We start from the raw sequence: 23,859 nt of genomic DNA on the forward strand, positions 1-23,859 counted from the left end.
ATTTAATATAATGCTAATTTGACATCGCGTCGGAATTGAAGATAGAATGAACGTTTGCTGTAACACAAGTATATTAAATGCTAATTTTAAATAGAATCATCAGAATAAGCGTTTGCAGTCTATTTTATATTTTCTGCATTTGGTTTTTCTTAGTATTATGCACCAGTTCTCGGTGCTTTGAGTTCTTCGTTTAATTCACAGCCAGTAGAACTAGTTCAGCCCCGAATATTTGCCGAAACATACGTCGTATCCACGAGATTCAAGAAGCGAGACGAATATTCACCGGGGGCATTTTCCCCTCGCGATTGCTCTCTCTCTGCCGAGGTATTCCGGCGTGTCGATAAAAATTTCGATACTCAGGCGAGGGATTCTACCCGGAAAGCTTCGAATCGATATAAAACTGCACCGCTGTGAAATTTGCGGAGAAATTTAGAGGAAACTGAAGCAATTCAGTGAGAAGGCTCGTACCGTTTCGTTGCGAGTTTTATGGATCTTCGAATCATATGTTGATTTTATATTAAAATGGAACAAATGCTAAAAACTTGTGTATACGAGATGTGCTGAAGCAACACAGTCTGATTACTCCGCAACCGTAGAAGATACAGAATATAAAAATTTGCATTACTTTAGACACCTTGTATGTAGTTGTAGTTGGAATTGTAACTACAGGCAAGTATATAATTTAAAATAATTAGAACGTATATGCACATATATTCTTATAGTAGAATTAGCACAAAAGAGAATATATAAATTTCGTTTACTTAGGATAATTGAAACAATAGTTATTCCAATCTAATTTAAAGTCTTTTCTCATTTCTGAGTGAACATTTTCTTCTACTTTGCTTTGAAATAATTATCTTATTCAAAAAAATTGTTACAATTTCAAACCCGAAGAAATTCAGATTTCTGTTACATAAATAGACAGAATGATTGCTTAATAGTCTGCGGAAAGTTTCACGTTGATTTTGTAAGAAGGGAATTGGAATGGAAGGCAAGGACACGCGCAGGATTCGATGTCTTTCGGTTGAGGAAAAAAAGTCGAATGAAGAATGATAATGGAAGCGGCGTGGAATTTCAAGCACGACGCTCATAATGGCCTGGCACATATTAGTTTATCTCGTAATGATCCGAACGAGGTGCCTCGACTTCTTGTATGCCCCGAGGAATTCGTCCTCTTGTTGTTCTCGGGAAGGAAGCTGAACGTCTCGTCGCGTTCGATTCGAAATTAATTGTCGAGATCAATAAAAGCAACGCGTAGGCGAAACAGGAGTGCTTCCAGATAATTGGGAACGTCTCAAGAATTATTAATTAACATTTCTTCAATTATATCGACTTTCTTTTTACTATTTAATCATTTCATCGACGATATATTTATACAAATTTAGATAGGAATTTGTATTAACAATAATCTCAAGTACTTCTCTCTTAAATACTGCAATAGCTTCCTGTAAACAGGGAGATCTCCTTTTATCATTCTAACGGATGATAAAGTTCTCTCCAACGTCTTATTAAATTAAAAGGATTCGTACGATAGAAAGTTAGACGTTGATTTCTTACTCCATTTTCGATAACGAAACACAATACATAATAGCCTTGCGATTCCCGTCAAACGCATAGCGTGATCCTTTGTGGATGGAAATGTAGGTTCAAGATATTGAATGCTTTCCTATCGTACAAAGTGGTCCCATTCCACTATACTTTTGTAAGGCAACCCGTCCATCGATTTAGAAAGGATACCAATTTTTAAGTTATCATAAATTCAATTTCATACAGTTAAATTATACAGAAAGATTATTATATAAAGCATTTTTAATTTCGATTTACTTTTAACTTATATTCAATTGATAATCTGAAAATTTAGAATAATAATTTTGATGTCGTCAAATCTGTGTGCTTTGCGATGTGAAACTATTAATAGCCTCATATAATAATGAATCGATTACTAATGATTCATTCAGCTTACTAGTTGCAAATTTACTGGATTAATATTAATAGGCAAAATCATTCTATTCAGGTTGAGCTAACAGTATAGAGATCAATTGTTTTTATAGCAAACTTGATGTGTAGCCGATATTATATTTACAGAGAAAACTAATCCTTTGTGATCCACAGAGGGTCCAAAGAATCATTATATTTGATCATTTCTTTGCGATATATACATATATTGAATTTAATCATGCTTAAATATATCGAATCCTTTCTGGATTGTCTCGACGTGTTTACAGATAGATGCGCTCTTCTAAATTCCCGCAACAACGAGTAGCTCTTATTCGGATGGCCTATAAATACAAATGTACTTCTGGCCTTTCTCGGCGTTGTTATTCCTTATAATACATGCTCATATTTTGAGGAGACACAGAAGGTACACCCATTTTAAGTATATATAGGAGAATACTTTTTTAAAAAGAAAATGAACAAAACGCCAATTTTCACTAACAAAAAATTGGCATACATGAACGGCGGATAATTACGCATCAAACCGATGTAACATCGTACGGTAAATAATATCATTTCACTCGATCCATTTTTCAACATGTTTAAATTCGTTGAATGCAAAAGGCAGAGGAAACAAACTTCGCAACCACGCGCGGTATGACAATAAATCGATTAAATTGAATTCGAGTGTGTGTGCAACGAAAATATCAAACATGTCGTTTTTGCATTAAAAGCTTTTTGGGCCACTCAACGTTTAAGCTTTGCTTCGTAAAAATGAAAACGTCGAAACTTTGTTTTGTTACGCGTGCACTCTGTACCTGTTACGAAGTTGCATTATTTTCTGTTATAAACTTTTAGTTCCATCGCCGTTTTCGACGTCTACTTGTTAGTAGAACTGGCGCAGTTAATTGAGATGATTAACAGGTCTTTAAATATGCGTACATGAAGGCTTTCATATTTATTCATGACAATTCATATATAACGAATACGAATATATTTGGTTAATTATATAATACTACGAGTCGTTAATTTATTTATTTTGACCACAAGATAACAATCATTTATTTATTATTCCGTATGACTGTGTCATTAATTTGTCTGAAGTGAATATGGAAAATTCTATGTTACAGTACCTTTATTTAGAGCGAGTCTATAAATGACACACAGACTAATATTGACTTTTATATATAAAACAACATATTTTAATTGTACTATATAGCATTGAGTTTTTATTTATTATTATGCATGATTGTGCAATTAATTTATATCTAGTCTATATTAAATTCTATATTATAGTTTTTTTTTTCATTTAGAATAACATTTTGATTGTATTATACAGTATTGAGTCACATCACTATAGAGTTAGAGCTTAGGTAAAAAAAAACCTGTTCACATTTTATTGTCTGTGTAACATAAAGTGTCGTATTCATTACAGATCACCCGGCGTTTTATTTCCCGGGGGAGATTTTCCATGGTATCCGGCATAAAACAAATCAAAGTTCGTGGGAATGTGTATCTGGCAGGAGGGTGAGCCGAACGGCTCCGCGTTTTATCAATCCCCGTTGGAACGTTCCTGCTTTTGGTACGTCGCGAACGCATTGTGAAGAACGGGGAACGCGAGGGACGCGACAGCATCTGCTCCGAGGACGACTTTATGCCGATAATCAGAGCCGGATACCAGAACGCCAAAAAGGGCGCAACCGGAGGCTAAAAAGAGTACTTCCGTTTCTGCCTACCAGAGTCCAGTTAGACCATCGCCACCAGGATGTTGCCTGCGAACGTGGTTTCCTTTGTCAAAAAGGTAATTTATTCTTTTTCTACTTTAATTAATCCTACTTAGTATTCCGGCAAGTAACCGTGTATACAATATGTTTCATTTCGTGAAAGTCCATTTTGCTAATGCTTCACGTTGTCCGTGTTCAGTTTAACAGGGAGTGCGCGATAATGTAACGCGGTGTTTCTCGTTTCTATTTATGCGTTTTTATCGATTCCGTCGCGTTATAAATTATACCTGGCGAAAGATTGAAATACACGCTCTGAAAACATCATTTGAAACGTCGCGAATTAAAAAGTAATCAAGCTAAAACTACCGATGAGGTTTATGCATCTTCTAAAAAAAAAGACAAACAAGATTTAGGTCAGCAAGAACTGCGTCCAAGCGGAGAATTATTTGCTCCGATGGATTAACCTTGCCTCATGGAAAAACAAATTATTCATGTATTTCATCATGTAGCTACGTGAAAACTCCGTGCCGTATTTTATCCCACTGAGAATTTAACACGTTTTATACATCACGTATTGTTTTACGAAACAGTATACATATGACCGGAGTTTCGAGTTGAAATCAAATCATAAGTTACTATTTGGAGATGACTTTATCAAACATCGGTCTGGAAAGTTTAAGCGAAAGGATTTTTCCTTCGCTTTAGAAATCACGTTGTTCGATAGCAGAAATAATCGCAACAATTTAAGATTGTACGAGCCGTAAGATCACTGCCAAAGTTTAAGACATGTAATAGAAAACTGTGTCCAATATTTGAAGCGATCAACTTTTAGGAAAAATTATATTTACAGAGGAATACGGTTTATAAAATTGTACAAAAATTCGACGGGACCAAAAAGATGAACAGTAAAGTATACATATAAGGGCTCATACAACGTTAAGACCGATTATGAAATAATAAAGTTCTAAGCTCTTGAGAACTTACTGTGAAGCTGTACAATTTTTAGATAGCTTTCAGTAGTATCGCACGAGCAATCATATATCTTAAAAGGAACAGGTTGTACTTCGTCTGTATTGCATCCATGCCCTTTAAAACTCGATTTCAAAGATTTACTACGTCTACTTGCACCGTAGAATGGGAACACGGTCCTATTTCTTTGTATCGCAACGATCTGACGTGAGTTAGGAGTAACTGACAATGAATTATATCCCTTTATCTGGTGGTAGTCCGCCTCGAGTTTCAAGATCACGTCAAGATCAGACGAGATCGAAGCAAGAGGATTAAATTTCTTAGGGCCGGTACGATCCTCAGGGGACATCGTTCGTTATTATTCACTTCGATTCTTGTCGTGTCACATTTTGTTACTTCATGCAAAAATTAATGTATTATTTTTCACTTATTGATTATTTTTAGTGAGTATATATGAGACTCGAATGTTCGCGAGGAGCAGTGCTCAATTTAAAACGAATTCACGTTTCCATTAACGTTTAATTTGTTATTATTTCAACTTTCTGTGTGATACAATTACTACTATAGACTCCGCGCGCTCGTACGTAGAGCGGATCGATGATCGTTCTTTATTTTCTCTTACGAAACAGAATTTGACTTGCGTATTTCACAGAGACATATAAAAACGTTTCATTTATTGATAAACGCAAATTTTTAGAATATAAATCGCTCGCTATTCCGACTTGCTAGAATTAAATTTTATTTTAGAATGAATGTAACGAATGTGCTAAAAATAGGATTTTGGTCAAGTGAATCGGCGCTATTCGAATGAATGCGTTGCTTTGCCGCGACCAACTATCCGGGTTTGTTTGACCCGAAACGCGGTTTTTGAATTTCGTGAAACAGCAGGCATCAAGGCCAGTTTCGTCAAAGGTTTATGAGGGTATCACGAGAAGTTCGCTACGGATCCGACGCAAATATATCGCGTTTGATGTAAAATTTAGTATTCGAAGTATTCGCTTTGTTCACGTTTGTACGATATGTTGAAGTTTTAAGTCAGGCACTGACAATGGGTTTACGCGGCAGCGTGCATCTGTCCATTTTAATTAATTCAATTCTATTTTAATAATATTCCGTTACTGAATTTCAATTTCCGTTATTGACTACAATTAACGTCATGCCTCGATTATACTGTAACGCACTATTAATTCAGTTTTGCTTATGACCCAGTGAGAATCGTTGCATATGTAATTTCACTGCAGCTAGTTACAGAGTAGAATAGTCTGTTATCAATATTCTAATTATTATTTATAATTTATTACGTAAATAATATTTAATTTTATACAGGACATTAAAACGAGATAAAAAAAAATCATTTGAGTGCCTGGACTATGGAGATCTATTCGTCCCAGAATTTTTCGAATTAGAGATCATCCATGCTCTTCGTCCGATCTCTCATTAGCCTACAGATAGGAAGAAAATGGATACAATAGAGTGCATAAAAATTTGCTCGATTCCAATTATCGATACCAGAACCGTGCCATTCATTAACCATATGTTGTTCAATATATGAATAGGCGTATGTGCAGAAAAATTGAGATTTATTATCTTTTCATTTTTTGTTTAGGAATTTTAGGTACCAAACAGATCCTTGCAATTAGTGACTGCCATAATCTTATACGTACAATTGCAGTTTACGTATCGTATATACGATGCGACAAAACAAGCTTCAATAGCAAACATTAAAATAGATAAATATGAAACTGTCGCGTCGCACGAGTTGTGGATTTAAATTATAGAATGTGATTTCTACGACTCTCTTTTTCTTCATGTGATCGTTCACGAAAGATTACGTACTTTCCATACAAAGTTATTTTAATAAAAATTGAGAACTTTGTATAATATCGTACTTATTTATTTAAATGTGAGTTGGTACTATTAAAGCATAAATCATTTTCTAACAAAATATGATCTTTCGTGTTATTGTCGTGTTTTACATATCTTCATATCTCTTTGCTTTTATCCCTTTTTATTTTTTATTTATATGAATTTTTTATGCACGTGTATTTTATAAGTATTTCTGATAGGATATACGAAGAACTTGTCTATGTCTTATCGAAGACTTTCGTCATTAACCGTGTATCCATCATTAAACAAATATATATACGGCTATCCTTTATCGTGTTCTTCCAATAACGTTTAATTGGTACATAGGTTTATGTACACATTCGTATTAAGCATTAATAGCTTGTTTGTGGTAGAGGCTATAAGTTACCAGGTGGCTACTATAGAATATCGTCTATGTATTTAATATTCCTCAGAGGATTTGCATTCCGGGATTCCATCGCTCGTATGGATCGCGATATAGCGTGTCTGTGTTCCTTCCGGCCTCTTTGGAATCCTCCCAAAAGCCTGTGTTATACCCGGGTTCACGGATCGAAGGACGAAGGACAGACCGCATTACGTGGCTCTGTGAGTTTCTATCTGCACGCCACAAATCGAGGGACTCGTATTATACACCGGCGTTTGTAAATCACATCCACTTAAGCACTGATTAAATTAGCAATTGTGACGTTCATTACGTCTACAATTTGTAGGTTTAATTAGAGTCACGTTTGTGGAAAATTACAATAGTTTGGGTATTAGAAAAGTATTAAAAGTATCAGAAGAGAATCAATTAATACAAATGGAAAATATTAATAATTCAATCATGGACGAGAGAAATCCTTCTTCATTATTTAAATATAACAATAATGGGGATGAGTATTAGAATAGTATTAAGAGTATTAGAATAGAATAAATTAACACGAATGGAAAATATTAATAATCCAATCATAGACATGAGTAATCCTTTTTCGTTATTTAAATATAACAATAATGAGGTCGAGTATTAGAAAAGTATTCAAAGAGAATAAATATCAGAAGACAATAAATTAATAAAAATAGAAAATGTTAATAATACAATTATGAGCAACAGAAACCCGTCTTCGTTATTTACGTATAAATATAATGAGATGAGATGAGATACAAGATTATATTATCGTATTTGAAAGTACATGCTATAAAATAAGAATGATGTACAATGGAAAACTAGGAAATTTTCCATTGGTGATGTAATTAGATCGGTAGCTAATACCGCGTACGAGGAACATCATTATGCACATATTACATAGGTATGTAGGCAGTTAGTTCGGTGAATCGTACAGCAGATCGTATAAGTCGAAGATCAGACGGAGAGATACACGGACCAGGGAGGAGAGAGAGAGAGAGGAAGGAAATTGTCAATAGCATACTAGAGGAGCTGCAATTTACATCCCGATTACAGAATTGGTCCTCATTCCGCTTAATGTTCAACTTCGCTCATCCGATGTAATAGTTTTAGTTTTAACGCTTCGACCGGCACACAAAATACCAATTTTTAATTAAACGGTTTATAATAATACATTTTTTAAATCGTTCATTGGACACAAATTATTGTTCATGACAGTCCTAATAAAGTATTTCAAGCTACTTTTATTTACTGTCATAATAGCGAACGAAAAATTGCAAATCTGGGTCGCTAGAAGTGTCTAACTTCTCAACTAGCTATCCTTTCGTCGTCAGTCGCTCCGGTGATCCATATTGGGAAGGAAGTCGTCTGAACGTTTCAAGCCGCTTTATTTGTACGCTCACCAGGTATTTTAGAACGACTGAAAGGGTACACACACAGGCAGCTGAATATCTTTAATAAGTACCCAGCGAGTAGATATAGACGCAAGGTCCCAAGCTGCTCGTGTACGATCGCAGGATTTTACAAACCCCTTCACAGGGAAATATGAATTTTTTACTCGCTTAAATTTGATTCAGGCTCGCATTTCCCTCTGTTTTGAAACACCAGTCACATTCGCTGCTTGAGTTTCACCCTGTGATACTTTATTTATTCAGTTCCTTTCTACGTTTGAACAATGTTTGATATTTTACACCCGGAATTACGTTACTCCTATTTTTTATGTCAATAAATACTTCTGCTATCCTAATTGCTTGCAAAAAGATTTGTGTTTTCTTATTCTGTGCTTTTAATTCTAAGGAGACAGAAAATTTCATAATATTGCAATTCTGTTAGTAAAATGATTGAAGACAATGTTTCTCGTATTATTTGCGTGTTTGCTCGTAAAAATTAATGGTCCTGCAATTTTTAGTGGACGTCATCTAATTTTTCACTTCTGAAACGTTCCTCTTAAAAACAAATAACGCGGTGCTTTTATCAAATTTTGTTTGTCTGCTGTTGAATGCGGAACAAAAGAGGTATAAATTTATTTAATTTGCGCATGAACGATCAACGATGTTACCATGTAACGATGTTATCAGCACCGTGATTAATAAACGTTTACGAACGCAATCGCATCAAATGCTAGAACGAAACAGATTTCAAAGCATTGCAGCGCTCGTTTCTCTGATAAAAAAATAATACTTTTGCAAAGGATTTTCATAAATTGAAGGTTTTCATGAAATCAATTTTATTATTAAGAATTATTTAATTAAGGATTTTCATATAATATGCTAGTATAATATGTTGATTATAAAAATAATAGTTAATCTTTTAAATATTTAATAAGAAGTCATTCATAAATATTTTCTGTCAATAAACTAATGAAAATTAGAACGCAGTTTAATGCTGAGTATTAAATAATATATAATTTCATTCCCAATTTTTATTGTAGATCCTTTTAGCAAGAATTTATTCGTTTCGATGTTGGTACAAATAGTATATCTAAACTAAATCTGAAGACTCGAAGTGACTTAGACGTTCCAAAATTTGAATGCGAATGTTGTTACGTGCATGACCTACAGCACAGTCATGATTCAGCAGTTTACATTTCCGCCTGACCAGCGTACATATAACAACCCTCCGGACCTTTGGCTTTCCCGTTCATGTTTAATCGAGTCTGATAGTGTGCAATATGGAAATTTCATTTCACTTTTGCATAGAACTATTTATTTTGGCGTACTGGCCCAGAAATGGACTCGGTTTACGATTTTTCCTTATTTATTTATCAGTCCATAGCTTTCGTACTCCTTTCCTTCTCCACTTCCTTCGCCTTTTTACATCTTTAGTTTTATAAGGAGAATAATAGAAGGAAGAATAATATTGGTGGCCAACGATGTATAGTGAAGAAGAATGGTAACCGGGTTAACTCGACTTAACGGGTGCGACCCGATCTACGGTTACTCTTTACCCTCGTAAATTTCGCGGAACTAGACACATCCGTAATGAAGATTGCGACACTAAAGCCCGGAGACGCCCCGTAACTTCCTAGAAATCGGCTATCTTTCCTGGAGCTTCTGTCATTACGAAGCGCAGCTTCAATTACGTTTCACGCTTCCCCTTTAATAACTGCGCGTTCGCGTTCGTACCAAACCGTAACGTGACGACGGGACCGAAGTTGGCTTCGTTTTAAACAGTGTTCTACACCGGGGAAAATAATTTTCTGTCGTAGATGGTGACGACGCAACCAGATTCCGGAACAACCGGATCGGATCCGTCGGATGAGGGTGGCACCACCTTCAGCAAATGGAGGCAGCTGGGAAGCGACGTGATACGGGATGGTGAGTTTCGTTATCACCGTCGTAATATTTAATAAGAAGTCATTCATAAATATTTTCTGTCAATAAACTAATGAAAATTAGAACGCAGTTTAATGCTGAGTATTAAATAATATATAATTTCATTCCCAATTTTTATTGTAGATCCTTTTAGCAAGAATTTATTCGTTTCGATGTTGGTACAAATAGTATATCTAAACTAAATCTGAAGACTCGAAGTGACTTAGACGTTCCAAAATTTGAATGCGAATGTTGTTACGTGCATGACCTACAGCACAGTCATGATTCAGCAGTTTACATTTCCGCCTGACCAGCGTACATATAACAACCCTCCGGACCTTTGGCTTTCCCGTTCATGTTTAATCGAGTCTGATAGTGTGCAATATGGAAATTTCATTTCACTTTTGCATAGAACTATTTATTTTGGCGTACTGGCCCAGAAATGGACTCGGTTTACGATTTTTCCTTATTTATTTATCAGTCCATAGCTTTCGTACTCCTTTCCTTCTCCACTTCCTTCGCCTTTTTACATCTTTAGTTTTATAAGGAGAATAATAGAAGGAAGAATAATATTGGTGGCCAACGATGTATAGTGAAGAAGAATGGTAACCGGGTTAACTCGACTTAACGGGTGCGACCCGATCTACGGTTACTCTTTACCCTCGTAAATTTCGCGGAACTAGACACATCCGTAATGAAGATTGCGACACTAAAGCCCGGAGACGCCCCGTAACTTCCTAGAAATCGGCTATCTTTCCTGGAGCTTCTGTCATTACGAAGCGCAGCTTCAATTACGTTTCACGCTTCCCCTTTAATAACTGCGCGTTCGCGTTCGTACCAAACCGTAACGTGACGACGGGACCGAAGTTGGCTTCGTTTTAAACAGTGTTCTACACCGGGGAAAATAATTTTCTGTCGTAGATGGTGACGACGCAACCAGATTCCGGAACAACCGGATCGGATCCGTCGGATGAGGGTGGCACCACCTTCAGCAAATGGAGGCAGCTGGGAAGCGACGTGATACGGGATGGTGAGTTTCGTTATCACCGTCGTTCTTAACCGGTTGGCTAATTTCAAGTATTAACGGACTAGGAGAGTCACGTGACTTTTTCAACATTTGTCGGTAAATGTCCCAATTTCAGGTAAACATGATTTCGCTGTTAATTTAAACAAAGGAAACAATGCATAAGTCAACGTTTTGCTCGCGGAATTTAACCCTTTGCACTCGATTTATTTTAAATTCAAATTTATATTGTCATGTCTAGCATGACATTCAAATGAATTAGGCAAACAGTCATTTAAAATCAATTTTTCTCATAAAATGATGGCTTGAAGTACATACACTTCTAATGTCCGTATTTCTACTTACAATCAGTCACAACTCGGTGGTTTTATTTCTAATGACCCACACACCACAAATGTCTGTATTTCTACTCCATAAGAAAACCATGTCTCTACTTTTACTCAGACCATGTCTGTAATTTATGTATTATGTTAAAAATCACAGAAAAACACGTCGGTGAGTAGAAATTGGGACATTTATCTTATGCACTCTGCATAGTTATGAGAAAAACGCAACTCGTAAATGCTCCATTTTAAGTAAGAGTTGCAATACCAAGAAATTTCAAAGGAGGAATTATTTTTATTAACGGAAGAATCAACCAGGACTTGGAAACTATGATTAATATTTATGCGACATTTCATATAAACACTCATTAACCGTGACTGTATTTGGTCCTTAACTCCGTGGCAACAATAAGGCGAACTTTATTGTTGTTCATAATACTTAAATGTACGATAAAGTACTCGCACTGTCGTAAATTCGATACACGCGGCCAAGGCTCAGATTAATAAATATTGCTATTTACTGTTTGAACTCTATTCACAACGCAATTTAAACGATCTCATAAATCGCACATAAATTGTACAGGAAGTCATTTAATTTCTAATAAATTTTACGCAGTTCCGTGAATTAATTTAATTATAAATCTGATTAATCGATACTTAATTATGAGTAATATAATAAAAAATCCTACACTCGTCGCTGTTCTTCAATGTTTTTATTCGATTCTGTTCGCCCCGGTAAAAGGAAATAATGTCGCTCACAGTTCGAGAACAAAGGAACAAAGGATTTTCGTGTCCAATAGCTTCGGATAAATCGAGAAACGAAAATTTCGCGAAGACTGGAGAAAGGAAAAAAAGAATTCCCTCTTTTAACCGACAGGCTTCGGTGAAGGGTGCCGACGGTTGAAGGAGGGAAAATAGCGATGGGTCGGTGGCGGAAAGAATACGACGCGTCGCGAAAGAAAACTGTTTCCCCGGCTACGGAGAGACTCGAAGTTTATTTCATTTGGTAAATTCGATGAGAAAGGCTGTAACAAAGAGAGCGAGCACCGTCGCGTCGCGTCGGAAAGTAGGTTAGTCAGTTGCGTTCGAAGGAGACGAGGAGATGCTTCGAAATTGCAAATATCTGTCGCCTTTCAATGGGAACAAATTTTTCAAGTAGAACCTTCTCTTTCACCATACAAATTGAGCCGGCTCCCCTATTTTACCGATATCCAATACCTATCCGTCTCTCTTTTGTCCAATAATTTTTTTTAACACGGAGAGAAACATCCAATCATTCTATGATACGTACAGATAAGAACATTAGTTCCTCTTAACAATTTATGTATGTATCTCCAATTTCACAATCCATAATAGCCTTTGGGATTACATGATAAGATAACAGCACATAATTCGTAATATTAATAATTAATTCTGAACTACAGGGCCTTCCATATGGTATGGTGTAATTTATGGTGCTGTATTTCATGTGCAATACCATCGAATGTATTTTAAAGTAAAGCGGTGAATATTAGATTATCTTCCGAATTTTTCAATTCAATTGAAAGTTCTGTCGTTCTTATTAAACGTACCTATCGCGATAGAAAACTTTATCATTTGCCTTGTTAAATTACGTCCAATATAATCTCCCTGACCTATCTCTTACAATTCGAGAACGAAATTCTTTAAAACTCGTTTTATTCGAAAGTTACTGTGTTTAACTTAGAAGCCGATGCAGCGAGAACTATCTCCAACGTATTTCATGCTCATCGCTCATTCTCACAGACGTGTATCCACGTTCCTTTCATTCTTGCCAGCACGAATTCCGAAACTCGTATTGCGTGTCGCGTTCGGACAAAAGAAAATAAGAACGGCAAGCCCGCGCGCGACGGAGAGAGGCGAACGTAACCATGATACTATGCATGTATACTCGCCTGCGTCAGAAATTACATTAAGAATACATTCGTTAGATGCGTTATAATTAACGATGACTCTGCGAATACTGTAGCGTCCGGACATTTATGAGATTGACTGTGTGTACAGAATTCAGGTTACAAATGCGTCTCGCATGTCCCAGGAAGGTTGAATGAATTATACCGGTGCGCCGTGTAATTTTAAGCAAATTATTTCGACTTCGAAGAAAAGTAAAAAAGGAAAAAGAAGGAGGAACAATGAGAGACACCAGGGAGGTGCGGGGGGTAAAAAGAGTAAAGCGGAACTTCGCAAAGGGAAGAGGAAATTCATCGCGGTTTCGCGACTGTCCTCGGGCTCTCACTTTCCCGGTCGGCATCACGTTTTTTACCACCATTTAAACGCGACTCGACCGTAATTAAGTAAAAAACGAGCGCGCTATTTATGCAGGTTTGTTCCGTTTGCGCGCGTTAGCTCGCGCCGTGCTGTGCCATTGCTCACCGTCGCTTTTGTTTCAACAAAACGCGTCGGGATACAACCAAAACAACAATAGGAATAACGAACGAGTAAAAAGAAGAGATCTTGTCAATCGCCGTAATTCTCTCCTCGAGTTTAGATACTATTCTCAAATTGTTTGATTAACAACTGTTAATCTACTGTTGCCATTCACTTAATTATTGTTAGGAGATGAGAAACACGTTCCAATATGTACTCACTGTTTTTTTACTATTAATTAAACGTATTAAGTTCTTGTTATATTTTTTTTGAAAAATATCGTTTTACGAGTTAAAATTTGATTTATAACGTACGCGGTAGCTGTCGTGCCTTTTTCAAATAATACACGACGAATTCAAAAACTCGAAAATATACGCCGCGTTGCAGCTTCGTCGATACGCGCCGGCTGATTGAAGCGTCGCCGCCGCCCGGCCCGGCACAAAACGGGAATCTGCAAATTGCAAAATGAAATCGTACGCGCGTCACATGACGTGATGATGACGCGCTTCGAGGGATGATAGGCGCTCGAACGTTACACGGTGAAATATAAATTGTCGCGCATTTTCCCGGAAAGTTTCCACCTTTCGCGGACTGCTTCGGAAAAGGCCAACAACGTGCAATTTGTATTCATTATTCCCGCGTTACTGCCTTACTGGTATTAGTTAAATCAGAGACCCGTTTTTTATCGGCAATACGACACCATTCGGCCGTACATTTATTTGTTAACAAAAATTGCAGTTTACATTATTAATTAAAATATGTGCATATAATTTGAATTGCTTGTAAAAAATATTCCGAGCTGACAGTTATGATAATAACAACAGAAATCTCAATAAAATTTCAATATATGGATATACGTGTATTCAATTTCTGTAAACTCTTTTATTGAAATGACTGCTGTTATTGCCACGATTTTTCGTTCGGAATATTTTTTACAGTCAATTGCAATTTGCAAAATAGGCAGATTTTAATCCGGATAAAAAAATATTTGGACAGCGCATTCAATCAACTGTGTGATTTATTGAAAACGGGAACAGAGTATTTTTGTTAAAAATTGAATGGTTACCGGTTGTCTGAATAATTTTATTTCTCCCTGGAGCGAATAAAAATAGCAATTAGGTAATTTTCTTAAATACGACGATTCCTCCCTCTGTACCTTATCATCCCTCTCCTTCGCTCTGGCACGAGCATAGATCGTGTTCAACATGTGCGTGGAGAACTCGATCACGGTTAGCCAGGTCTACTCGATTGTAATCTACCACGGTCGAGTTCAAGCTGCTTACCGGCCGTTTGATATCGATGAGGTCATTGTTGTAATCGATCTCGAAACGCAATCGCATTGTTAATCATCGAGGTAATGAATGGAACACAAGAATGGGTTAGAAGCGAGCCACGCGGATTGAATAAACCGAATACCTTGGGCGTGCGCGGCCGACGAGTTAAAGGGACGAAGCAAGAGGGAACTTCACTAAGAGGAACATGGAGCCAGTGTCCTCGAGGCCCTCTTTACGTTTCCTCTTCAGGACCGAGTGTAGAACGCTTTCATCGTTTCCGAATGGACCTCGTTTCTGAATACGCTTCCGACGACGACGACGACGACGACGATGACGACGGCGTGATTGCCGTATCCTTCAGAAGAACCAATTTACCACAGTTATTATCAGCGATTCTTTTTGCTCGGCACAGCGGAACGATCGGACCGAAAAAGAAAGATAAATAGATTTCAAATCTCGAGCTTCACTTAATATTCCTCTTTCTATAGAAAGTACGTAGTAGACGCTTGAATTTTAATATGGAGCGAATAAAAATAGCAATTAGGTAATTTTCTTAAATACGACGATTCCTCCCTCTGTACCTTATCATCCCTCTCCTTCGCTCTGGCACGAGCATAGATCGTGTTCAACATGTGCGTGGAGAACTCGATCACGGTTAGCCAGGTCTACTCGATTGTAATCTACCACGGTCGAGTTCAAGCTGCTTACCGGCCGTTTGATATCGATGAGGTCATTGTTGTAATCGATCTCGAAACGCAATCGCATTGTTAATCATCGAGGTAATGAATGGAACACAAGAATGGGTTAGAAGCGAGCCACGCGGATTGAATAAACCGAATACCTTGGGCGTGCGCGGCCGACGAGTTAAAGGGACGAAGCAAGAGGGAACTTCACTAAGAGGAACATGGAGCCAGTGTCCTCGAGGCCCTCTTTACGTTTCCTCTTCAGGACCGAGTGTAGAACGCTTTCATCGTTTCCGAATGGACCTCGTTTCTGAATACGCTTCCGACGACGACGACGACGACGACGATGACGACGGCGTGATTGCCGTATCCTTCAGAAGAACCAATTTACCACAGTTATTATCAGCGATTCTTTTTGCTCGGCACAGCGGAACGATCGGACCGAAAAAGAAAGATAAATAGATTTCAAATCTCGAGCTTCACTTAATATTCCTCTTTCTATAGAAAGTACGTAGTAGACGCTTGAATTTTAATAAACTGTATATTCTCATCGAAACTTCTATTGAATACTTTCATATTATATAAATAATGCAATGCGATACAGACACTTTTGATTAATCAGTGAATTCCGTTCCGCAAATAGTTTATTACAAGTATTCGATGTTTCTGTTGGTAAAGAACTTATCGCGCTAATGCAAATTCTTTGAACAGAATTATCGCATAATTACTCTTCGATAATTGCTAGAGGGTGAGCAACTTTGTTCCACGTAAAATTATTATCTATCTCGAGGAATATCCTCGAACGGCGATGTCCTTTTTTATCAGACTCCTAGCATTTTCCATTTATAGATTTCATATTGTTTTAAATCTCGAAGCAATTACAGGAATGAATTTTGAGGATCGGAATATAATCCGCGGCATTATTAAAAGCTGCGGTTACCGGCGGATGAAATACGGATGCATCCACGATGGATATGAATATAAAAGGAATAAAGTGACTTTACGATTTCCGAATAATAAAGTTCTTAAGCGGCTTTCGCGTTAATTTAGACGTACCGAATTTGATTTGCATTCCATATTCATTTAAAAAATTTCTTCTATTTATACATTGCATAAATATAATGAGAAGAGCACATTAATTATTTATGTAATAAAATTCCAATAATAAAATGACCAAATGACCCTACAGGGAGTAACTGGACACCTCAGTGATGATTTCTGATTAGTTTGATGTCAGGATTCGATCATTATGCAAAACACGCTGAATAAATATTTATAATAAATAATGCAACATTATTCTATTATTATTGACATTTTTATTCCTAAGAAGAACTTTCGAAATGTCAATTTTTCCTTCACTGACGTATTGACAGCGAACATAGTTCACGTCCTCCTATTACTTTTGACATTTCGTATTTTAAATACATATGCAACTTCCGATGTAGGTATGTACATTTTCATGCAGTATTTCCCTAGAGGGTCACTAAAATAACCTACTATGGCATGTAATTAATTTTAATAAATCAAGGAGTATTCAACGAATAAGAATTATTTCACTTAAAATTAAATACAGTGATTAATTTTGTTAATTAAATTATTTTGCTATAAAATATTACTTTATTGATAGCTATTTTCAGAATAACTCCATGCGACTAGAAAAGGGATTTATTTTAAGATCACTCTGATGACAGAGGAGATACTAAGACAGCAAAGTAATTGAAAACTATTAAAAGCTGGCGTCAAAGAGCTAGAACATCCAAGGATTCACTAACTGCCAGAGTGGTCTGGCAAAGGTCGACTCTTCAGCATCATCCAGATTATCCTTCTTTTACCCTATCTTGGTTGGTAAATTGAGTGTCAAATAGACATGACGACTTCTTTTCTTTCCTTCGCCATTTGTATATCTCAATACATGGTTAAACCGTACGCTTGCTTATCGAAAATCAAATTCAATTATCTCGGAAACGAAAAATGCAGAAATTGGATGTTTTTGTTGAACCTTTGTCCGTCAATCAAATTTGAAAATCCATTAAATTGCAAGTACTTCGTTTGTTCTGTTGTTGCTTTGTACTCTTTTTGCTCACCGATTAAATGCCAAAACGGGAAGTACGGTCGCGGCGTTTTATAAAATTTCAAAGACATGCACGTGAAAAGTGGGACGTTTGAAACGACGAGACGAGGTAACGCAAAGCGACGGGGCGTAGTGAGGGAAGTAAAGAGAGCGATGGAACGTGAAATGGAGTCGAGCCAGTTAAGCTCGCCGATAAATTTTACTTCGCCTAAAAAATAAGGAGGAGGACGAACGTTAGGGCAGCTTAGGTCGGACGTCTTTTAGGTTAATTAAACGATTGTTCACGCGGCGCTCGGCTTAAATTGCTAGACACCCTCGGTCGTCCTCCTTCGCTCTCTGCGATGACGACGACATTGCGAATTTTCGCCGCGGTAAAACGACTACGATAAAGGAACGGCGACGGAATCCCGGGTCGGCTTTCCCGCGAGGATTTGCATTCTACTTTTCCTACGAATCTCTCCTATCCTTTGGTAATCCAGCTTGTTCCGCGCTGTTTGAACAACCATCTTCAACGACCGCAAAGTTCGATCGATTGAATAAAATGAATAAATCTTTCCGAATCGGTTCAATCTTTAAAGTGAAATTCAAATTGAGGAATGTGTATGTAGAATGAATATTTATCATTCGTCTGAGTACAGTAACTAGAAACCTTCAAGCGAGGTACCTATCTTTTCATAGAATACGTTACGAGGTAACTGCGTGAAAAAGTCTCGACGGTGACCAAGTAGAATACTGGACTACTTGTTACTAAAAGATGGGCAAAAGATACGCAGATGGGCTGAGGAGTTGCCTCGGTAGCTACTGAAGAATCAGTCTTTTATTGCTGTTAGGTAATTGGATAAACCGGAATTGACTCAGTCCTAGGTAGGGTTCGAAAGGTGTTAGACGAGCAGACGGCCGAAGGAGTTACTTTAGTACCTGCTGAATGTGGATGTTCTAGGGAGGGTCAGTCCCTTTCGCCACTAGGTAATTGAGGAACTAGGTAAATGACGCGCAGACGGCCCAAGGAGTTAACTCCGTAACTACAGGATGTGGACGATCCAGGGAGGATCATCTCAGGGATAGAATGTTGTCGGATTTGCGGGCTATTGTCATAAATACGTCTTGAGATGTAAAGGCGAGTCGTTTGTATTTTTAATAACAATTAAGAATAGCAAGAAATGAATCTATACGAATTCTTTGAACAGGAGTCTATATTCTATATGAATTCGGGATACAATTAATATATACTGGTGTATTCTTAAGTAAGAGAATTCCTTCTTCGCTTCACGAGGCTAAGTTTATATAGACACTCACTCGTTTCCTCACAACGGGGTGAAACAGAGGTGTCGGATATTTTCGTCAAGTCTAATCCAGATGGTTTTTCTTTCCAAAATGAGATTTTATATCCGCTTTTACTGATACAGCCAATTTGTCAAATACTGGGATGTTAAATAGCGTGACTAGCTGTATGTACTACAGTTTAAAATTGTAGCTTTTTATGAGGATCATTAGTGGTAAAAGTTTCAAAAAGATTACGTCATGGTCAAGATTAATCCAAAGGGCTAAGAAGGTTTAGCGTCCTTTTACACCCAAAACAGCTCTTTCCTCTGTGGAGGGGAACTTCATATTTCAGCATTTTCCAGAGGTGTCCACGCTCGTCTCAGCTCGTGACATACCCTCGCAAGGGACATGTACGTGACTAGCCTCGCACGTTTTGGACACGTTAGGGACGCGTATGTAACAAATATAACGTAGACTGGTTAATCGAATCCAAGGATTTGATGGATAGTGTGTAGCTCGGGAAATGCTCATATAATATTACAATGTACCCGATATTTGATTAGATTCAATAGGCCGAATCGGTGGTGCGTGTAATTAATCGTGTTCGAAATCATGCTTACACGGAATTGATTGCGTGTTCGATAGTGTGATTAAATCGCCCTGAAGGGATTTCACGAATATCTGCGTGTGTATTATTATAATACTATTGCGTGTAATTAGTATGCCCGTTTCGTTGATTTGACAGAAAATAATCATCGCATCAAATATCCTGTCGCACATTAAATATAATTAATAGACATCGTCCTAGCGCTGCCAATAGTACATATTTATTTTATAGAACGGATGCTTAATTGTTAGTCAGAATTACTCACGATATTAAATTCCTCTCGTTACATTAAACACAAAAGCATTGCGGACGGGCCTCTAACTGAGAATAATATTCTAAAAACAGCGTGCCGATACCGTCGCGCGTCATCTAATCCTATGCACCGACGGCGTTCCCTCGGGACGCATTCACAGAAGAACACAGCACGCCGCGCCTTCGTGCCTTTGTACTTACTTTCGCGCGTTCTCACAATCAGTACTTCATATTCTAATCTCCGCAAGGCGCAATTAGGTTAATTGGATAACGTAACCGAAAACATTTCTCAAACGGTGCCCTTCTCGTCGTCCTCGTCGTCCTCGTCAGGAGGAACAAATCTCGTCAGCTTTTTCCCGTCGGCCAACTTTTTAACAAGCAGGTACGCTAGAGAACTGCGCCGACAGCAGTAATTACGAAATCTACAACTACTTCCCATCGGTTTAAAGATTTACAAGAACGCACGCCGCGTTGTCGCTGGTTTCGACTTGATCGTTTTCTTCAGCCACGCCCTTTTATGTTGTCGAGTGCCTCGAACGTCGGCAATAACGAGTTTAAGCTTCTATATTGGCCCGAGAGCTTAGCTAACTGCTACTCGTTAAATAATTCGCGGATAAAGACATTAAGGAGGGCGCGGTATTCTTTTTTAGGGAGCGAGCTTTCTACTAACGAAAACAGGGGTGAACAGGAATTTAGTAAATTAATGTTGCCTTCCGGGGACCTCGGGAGAGTTCCATTCCACCTGACGAACTTGATAACGCGAACAAAATTATGATAACGCTGTTATTTAACTTTCTTAAATGTCTCACTCAGATTACTATGATAAAAATATATTCTGTTACTTCATATGAAATTCTTTATAAACACATTTACATTCAGCGATTGTGGGATCTTTTTAAGAGAAGCATTTTTGATCTCATCGTCCAACGTTTCACACGTTTGATTTGAAATAAGTAGACTCCGGTTTTTTATGCATTTATGGGAAGTTTAAAGAAAGACGGTGCATAGCAATATGTAGAGAAATGAAAAATATCTAATGTTTGATACGATTTTATTAGATATTATTAATTATCTAACAAGTGAGGATCGAGAATATTCGAATTGCGCATATAATTGAGCGTTAAAGAAAATAAGACTATTTAGTCGAATACTCAGTTTGCTTACAAATACAAATACGACTCTAGTCCCAACCTTATCGGCGAGTTCAGTTCCTCCCAGCGCGGAAATTTGCAAATTACTTCATCGGAATTGGCAGCTACGATGAATTTTCATCAGTAATCTCACAAAGCAAATTTTCATATAACTTGTTTGTTATGTTTTCCCTTTGGATTTTATAAACGCGTACAATTTGATTAAAATTTCAAACAAAGGAGCATTAAACGGCGTAAATATCGGATCTCTTCTACGTGGCTCAAATGCCGTTGCACTTCATTTAATTCAATTTTAGATCGTGTCTTTATTACATTTCATATATGTATTTATATGTAATTTGTTTAATGAAGATTTTAAACTGAGGGGCTCATCGACGAGTGTTTATTCTTAATTAAATTCGATCGCTCCTTCCTGATTAATTAATTTCATTATTCTAAACCTTTTGACACCTCTGTGACTTCTTTTAACAGCATCAGTAATTTAATTCTTAACAATATTCCTGATTTTTGAGAAATGCAATATGTAAATAGGAAAGAATATTTTGATCAATGTTTATTGTCTGATGATTGTTGATTCAACATTTATACTGATTGTATGTGTATTTATCTGCTTCTTTTTTATCTGTTTTTACAGTCACAAAATTTGGCCCGGCTAAAGTCACTCCAGTTGAAGAAACTCAACCCAAAGAAGAGACGACGACAGAAATAATAAATAAGACTGTGTAAGTGCTGGCAAAATCGTAGCAATCAAAAGCACGTATGCATAAGTACAGAAATTTTTGATACTTTATAATTTAAAGTAATTAAATATTTAATATAGCAAAAAGCAGACATATAAAACTTGTAATATTTTTTTCACTCGAACAGATATATTATAAGTTTGTATATTTGAACTTACAATTAGTTAAACTGTCTGGAAAGATAGAAAGACTGACTCCAAGATATTCCATCTTCATTTGGACTCATAATAATAGATGAGAGTTCCTGTTGGATAGGTGCTCTTCGGTTGGAAAATGCAAACTTCAGATACAAACGACGAGTCCGTACGGACCAACCAAATAGCTTTTGACTGGCGTATTTGAATAGAAGCGATCCATCTGATCCACTGAGGTTGGAAACTTAAGGGACTCTTAACTCGGTCGTTTCAGGAAGACGAAAACCGGGGACGATTGCAGAGTGTGCCGGAAATCGTTCACGGCAGACGAAGCTTCCAGAATTTGCTGCGAGTGTCAACACAAAGTTTGCGAGGACTGCGCCTGCTATTCGACAACAACAAATTCCGACGATCCGGTGAGTCCATACCTAAATCTCTGTGTTGCATCATTGTCCGTCTATTTCGGGACGATCAATCAATAATTCCAGCAATTAATATCGAATACCTGCGATCCGATAATTCCCTTCCCACCTACGACCGGCGTATATGCGAAAGATTTCATGGAATGCGCCACGGAGTGAATTACGTAACTGGGTCGAGATCTGTGTGACATTTGGCCGAAGGGTCGAAAGAATTGAGTGCGGGACCGAATCGTTCGAGTAATCTCTTTCACCGATGAAGCAAGGAATTATCTTCCTCTATAACTATCTATGTATTATTTCTTTTTTATTCCTAAATTTATTGTTCAGACTGCATATATTTTGAATGGAGATCAGTAAGAAAATGTGTAGGCGAATATATTTTACTTAGTATTCATTATATAATTGAAATTGATTAATTCATTTTTTATTAATGTTTTCATGTTATTGTTACACGATTTGTATTTATGTTTCAATTGTAACAATGTGTAGAAATAAACTGTTGCATAAATATGTCACGGCAAACGCTTGCACACACGTGTGCCACGAGTAATTACTCGAGAGTTCACACGCAGCTGCTGGAAATGGTAAACGCAGATTACGTGCAAGATCACGAAATGAAATTATGAAAATAATAAAGCTACTGTGATGCCTGGTTTAATTCAACTTCTCAAAATTGAATGCTGGATTTGGGGTAATGCTCAATGATTTACAATTAAAGATCGACGTTACATGGAAAACAGAGCTTAATTCTAAAGTTATACAAACGAAGTGTATGTGACGGAACTGAGACTAACAATCAGACTGAGTACGAGACGAGACTAACAATCAGACTGATTACTAACGACGAGAGGGTAGGGCTATTTGGAAAATGAACTTTGGATGCAAAGGAAAATCAGGGAAAGTTGAAGGATGACAAGTCCGGAATGAGTAATGTAGAATTTGGTGACTAGCTACTGATTAGATTAGGGATAGAACAGCTTAAGGTTTAAGGACATGAAAAATATTTGGTGCATACAACACTTCATTTAGAGAAACGAATAGAAAGTTAAAAAGAGAATTGCAAAAATGTTTCAGCATACCTAATGTAAAAAAATTTTATGCGAATACGCTTAATACATTACTTTAATAATAGCGGACGTATGTGGCAATACACTAATGACCATCCTTGACCATCTTTAAACATATGTGCATGCATGCATGTGGAAACAAGTTAGTAACAGCGTGTACGTACTCGTGGTCACGCACGATTAAACCATGATGGATAGATATCCCCCGAGAAGTTGACACACAAAGTTCAAACTGATTAAACTTTGATAAAGAACAATTAACAGAATTATAAT

The 23,859-nt window shown here is 37.2% G+C and overlaps 1 protein-coding gene across 1 annotated transcript in view; it reads left to right on the plus strand.

Moving 5' to 3' along the window:
- The window catches only part of Fife (regulating synaptic membrane exocytosis protein fife), a 91,821-nt gene that overhangs the window by 6,033 nt on the left and 61,929 nt on the right, over positions 1-23,859 (plus strand). The window contains exons 3-6 of the mRNA XM_026811659.1: positions 3,371-3,736; positions 10,085-10,193; positions 21,858-21,945; positions 22,372-22,513. Of these exons, the coding sequence (XP_026667460.1) occupies positions 3,701-3,736; positions 10,085-10,193; positions 21,858-21,945; positions 22,372-22,513 (375 nt within the window). The 5' untranslated portion in view covers positions 3,371-3,700. The remainder of the gene's footprint in view (positions 1-3,370; positions 3,737-10,084; positions 10,194-21,857; positions 21,946-22,371; positions 22,514-23,859) is intronic.

Source organism: Ceratina calcarata, unplaced genomic scaffold (assembly GCF_001652005.2).
Source record: "Ceratina calcarata isolate Rehan_Ccalc_2016 unplaced genomic scaffold, ASM165200v1 scaffold232.2, whole genome shotgun sequence".
NCBI lineage: Eukaryota > Metazoa > Arthropoda > Insecta > Hymenoptera > Apidae > Ceratina > Ceratina calcarata.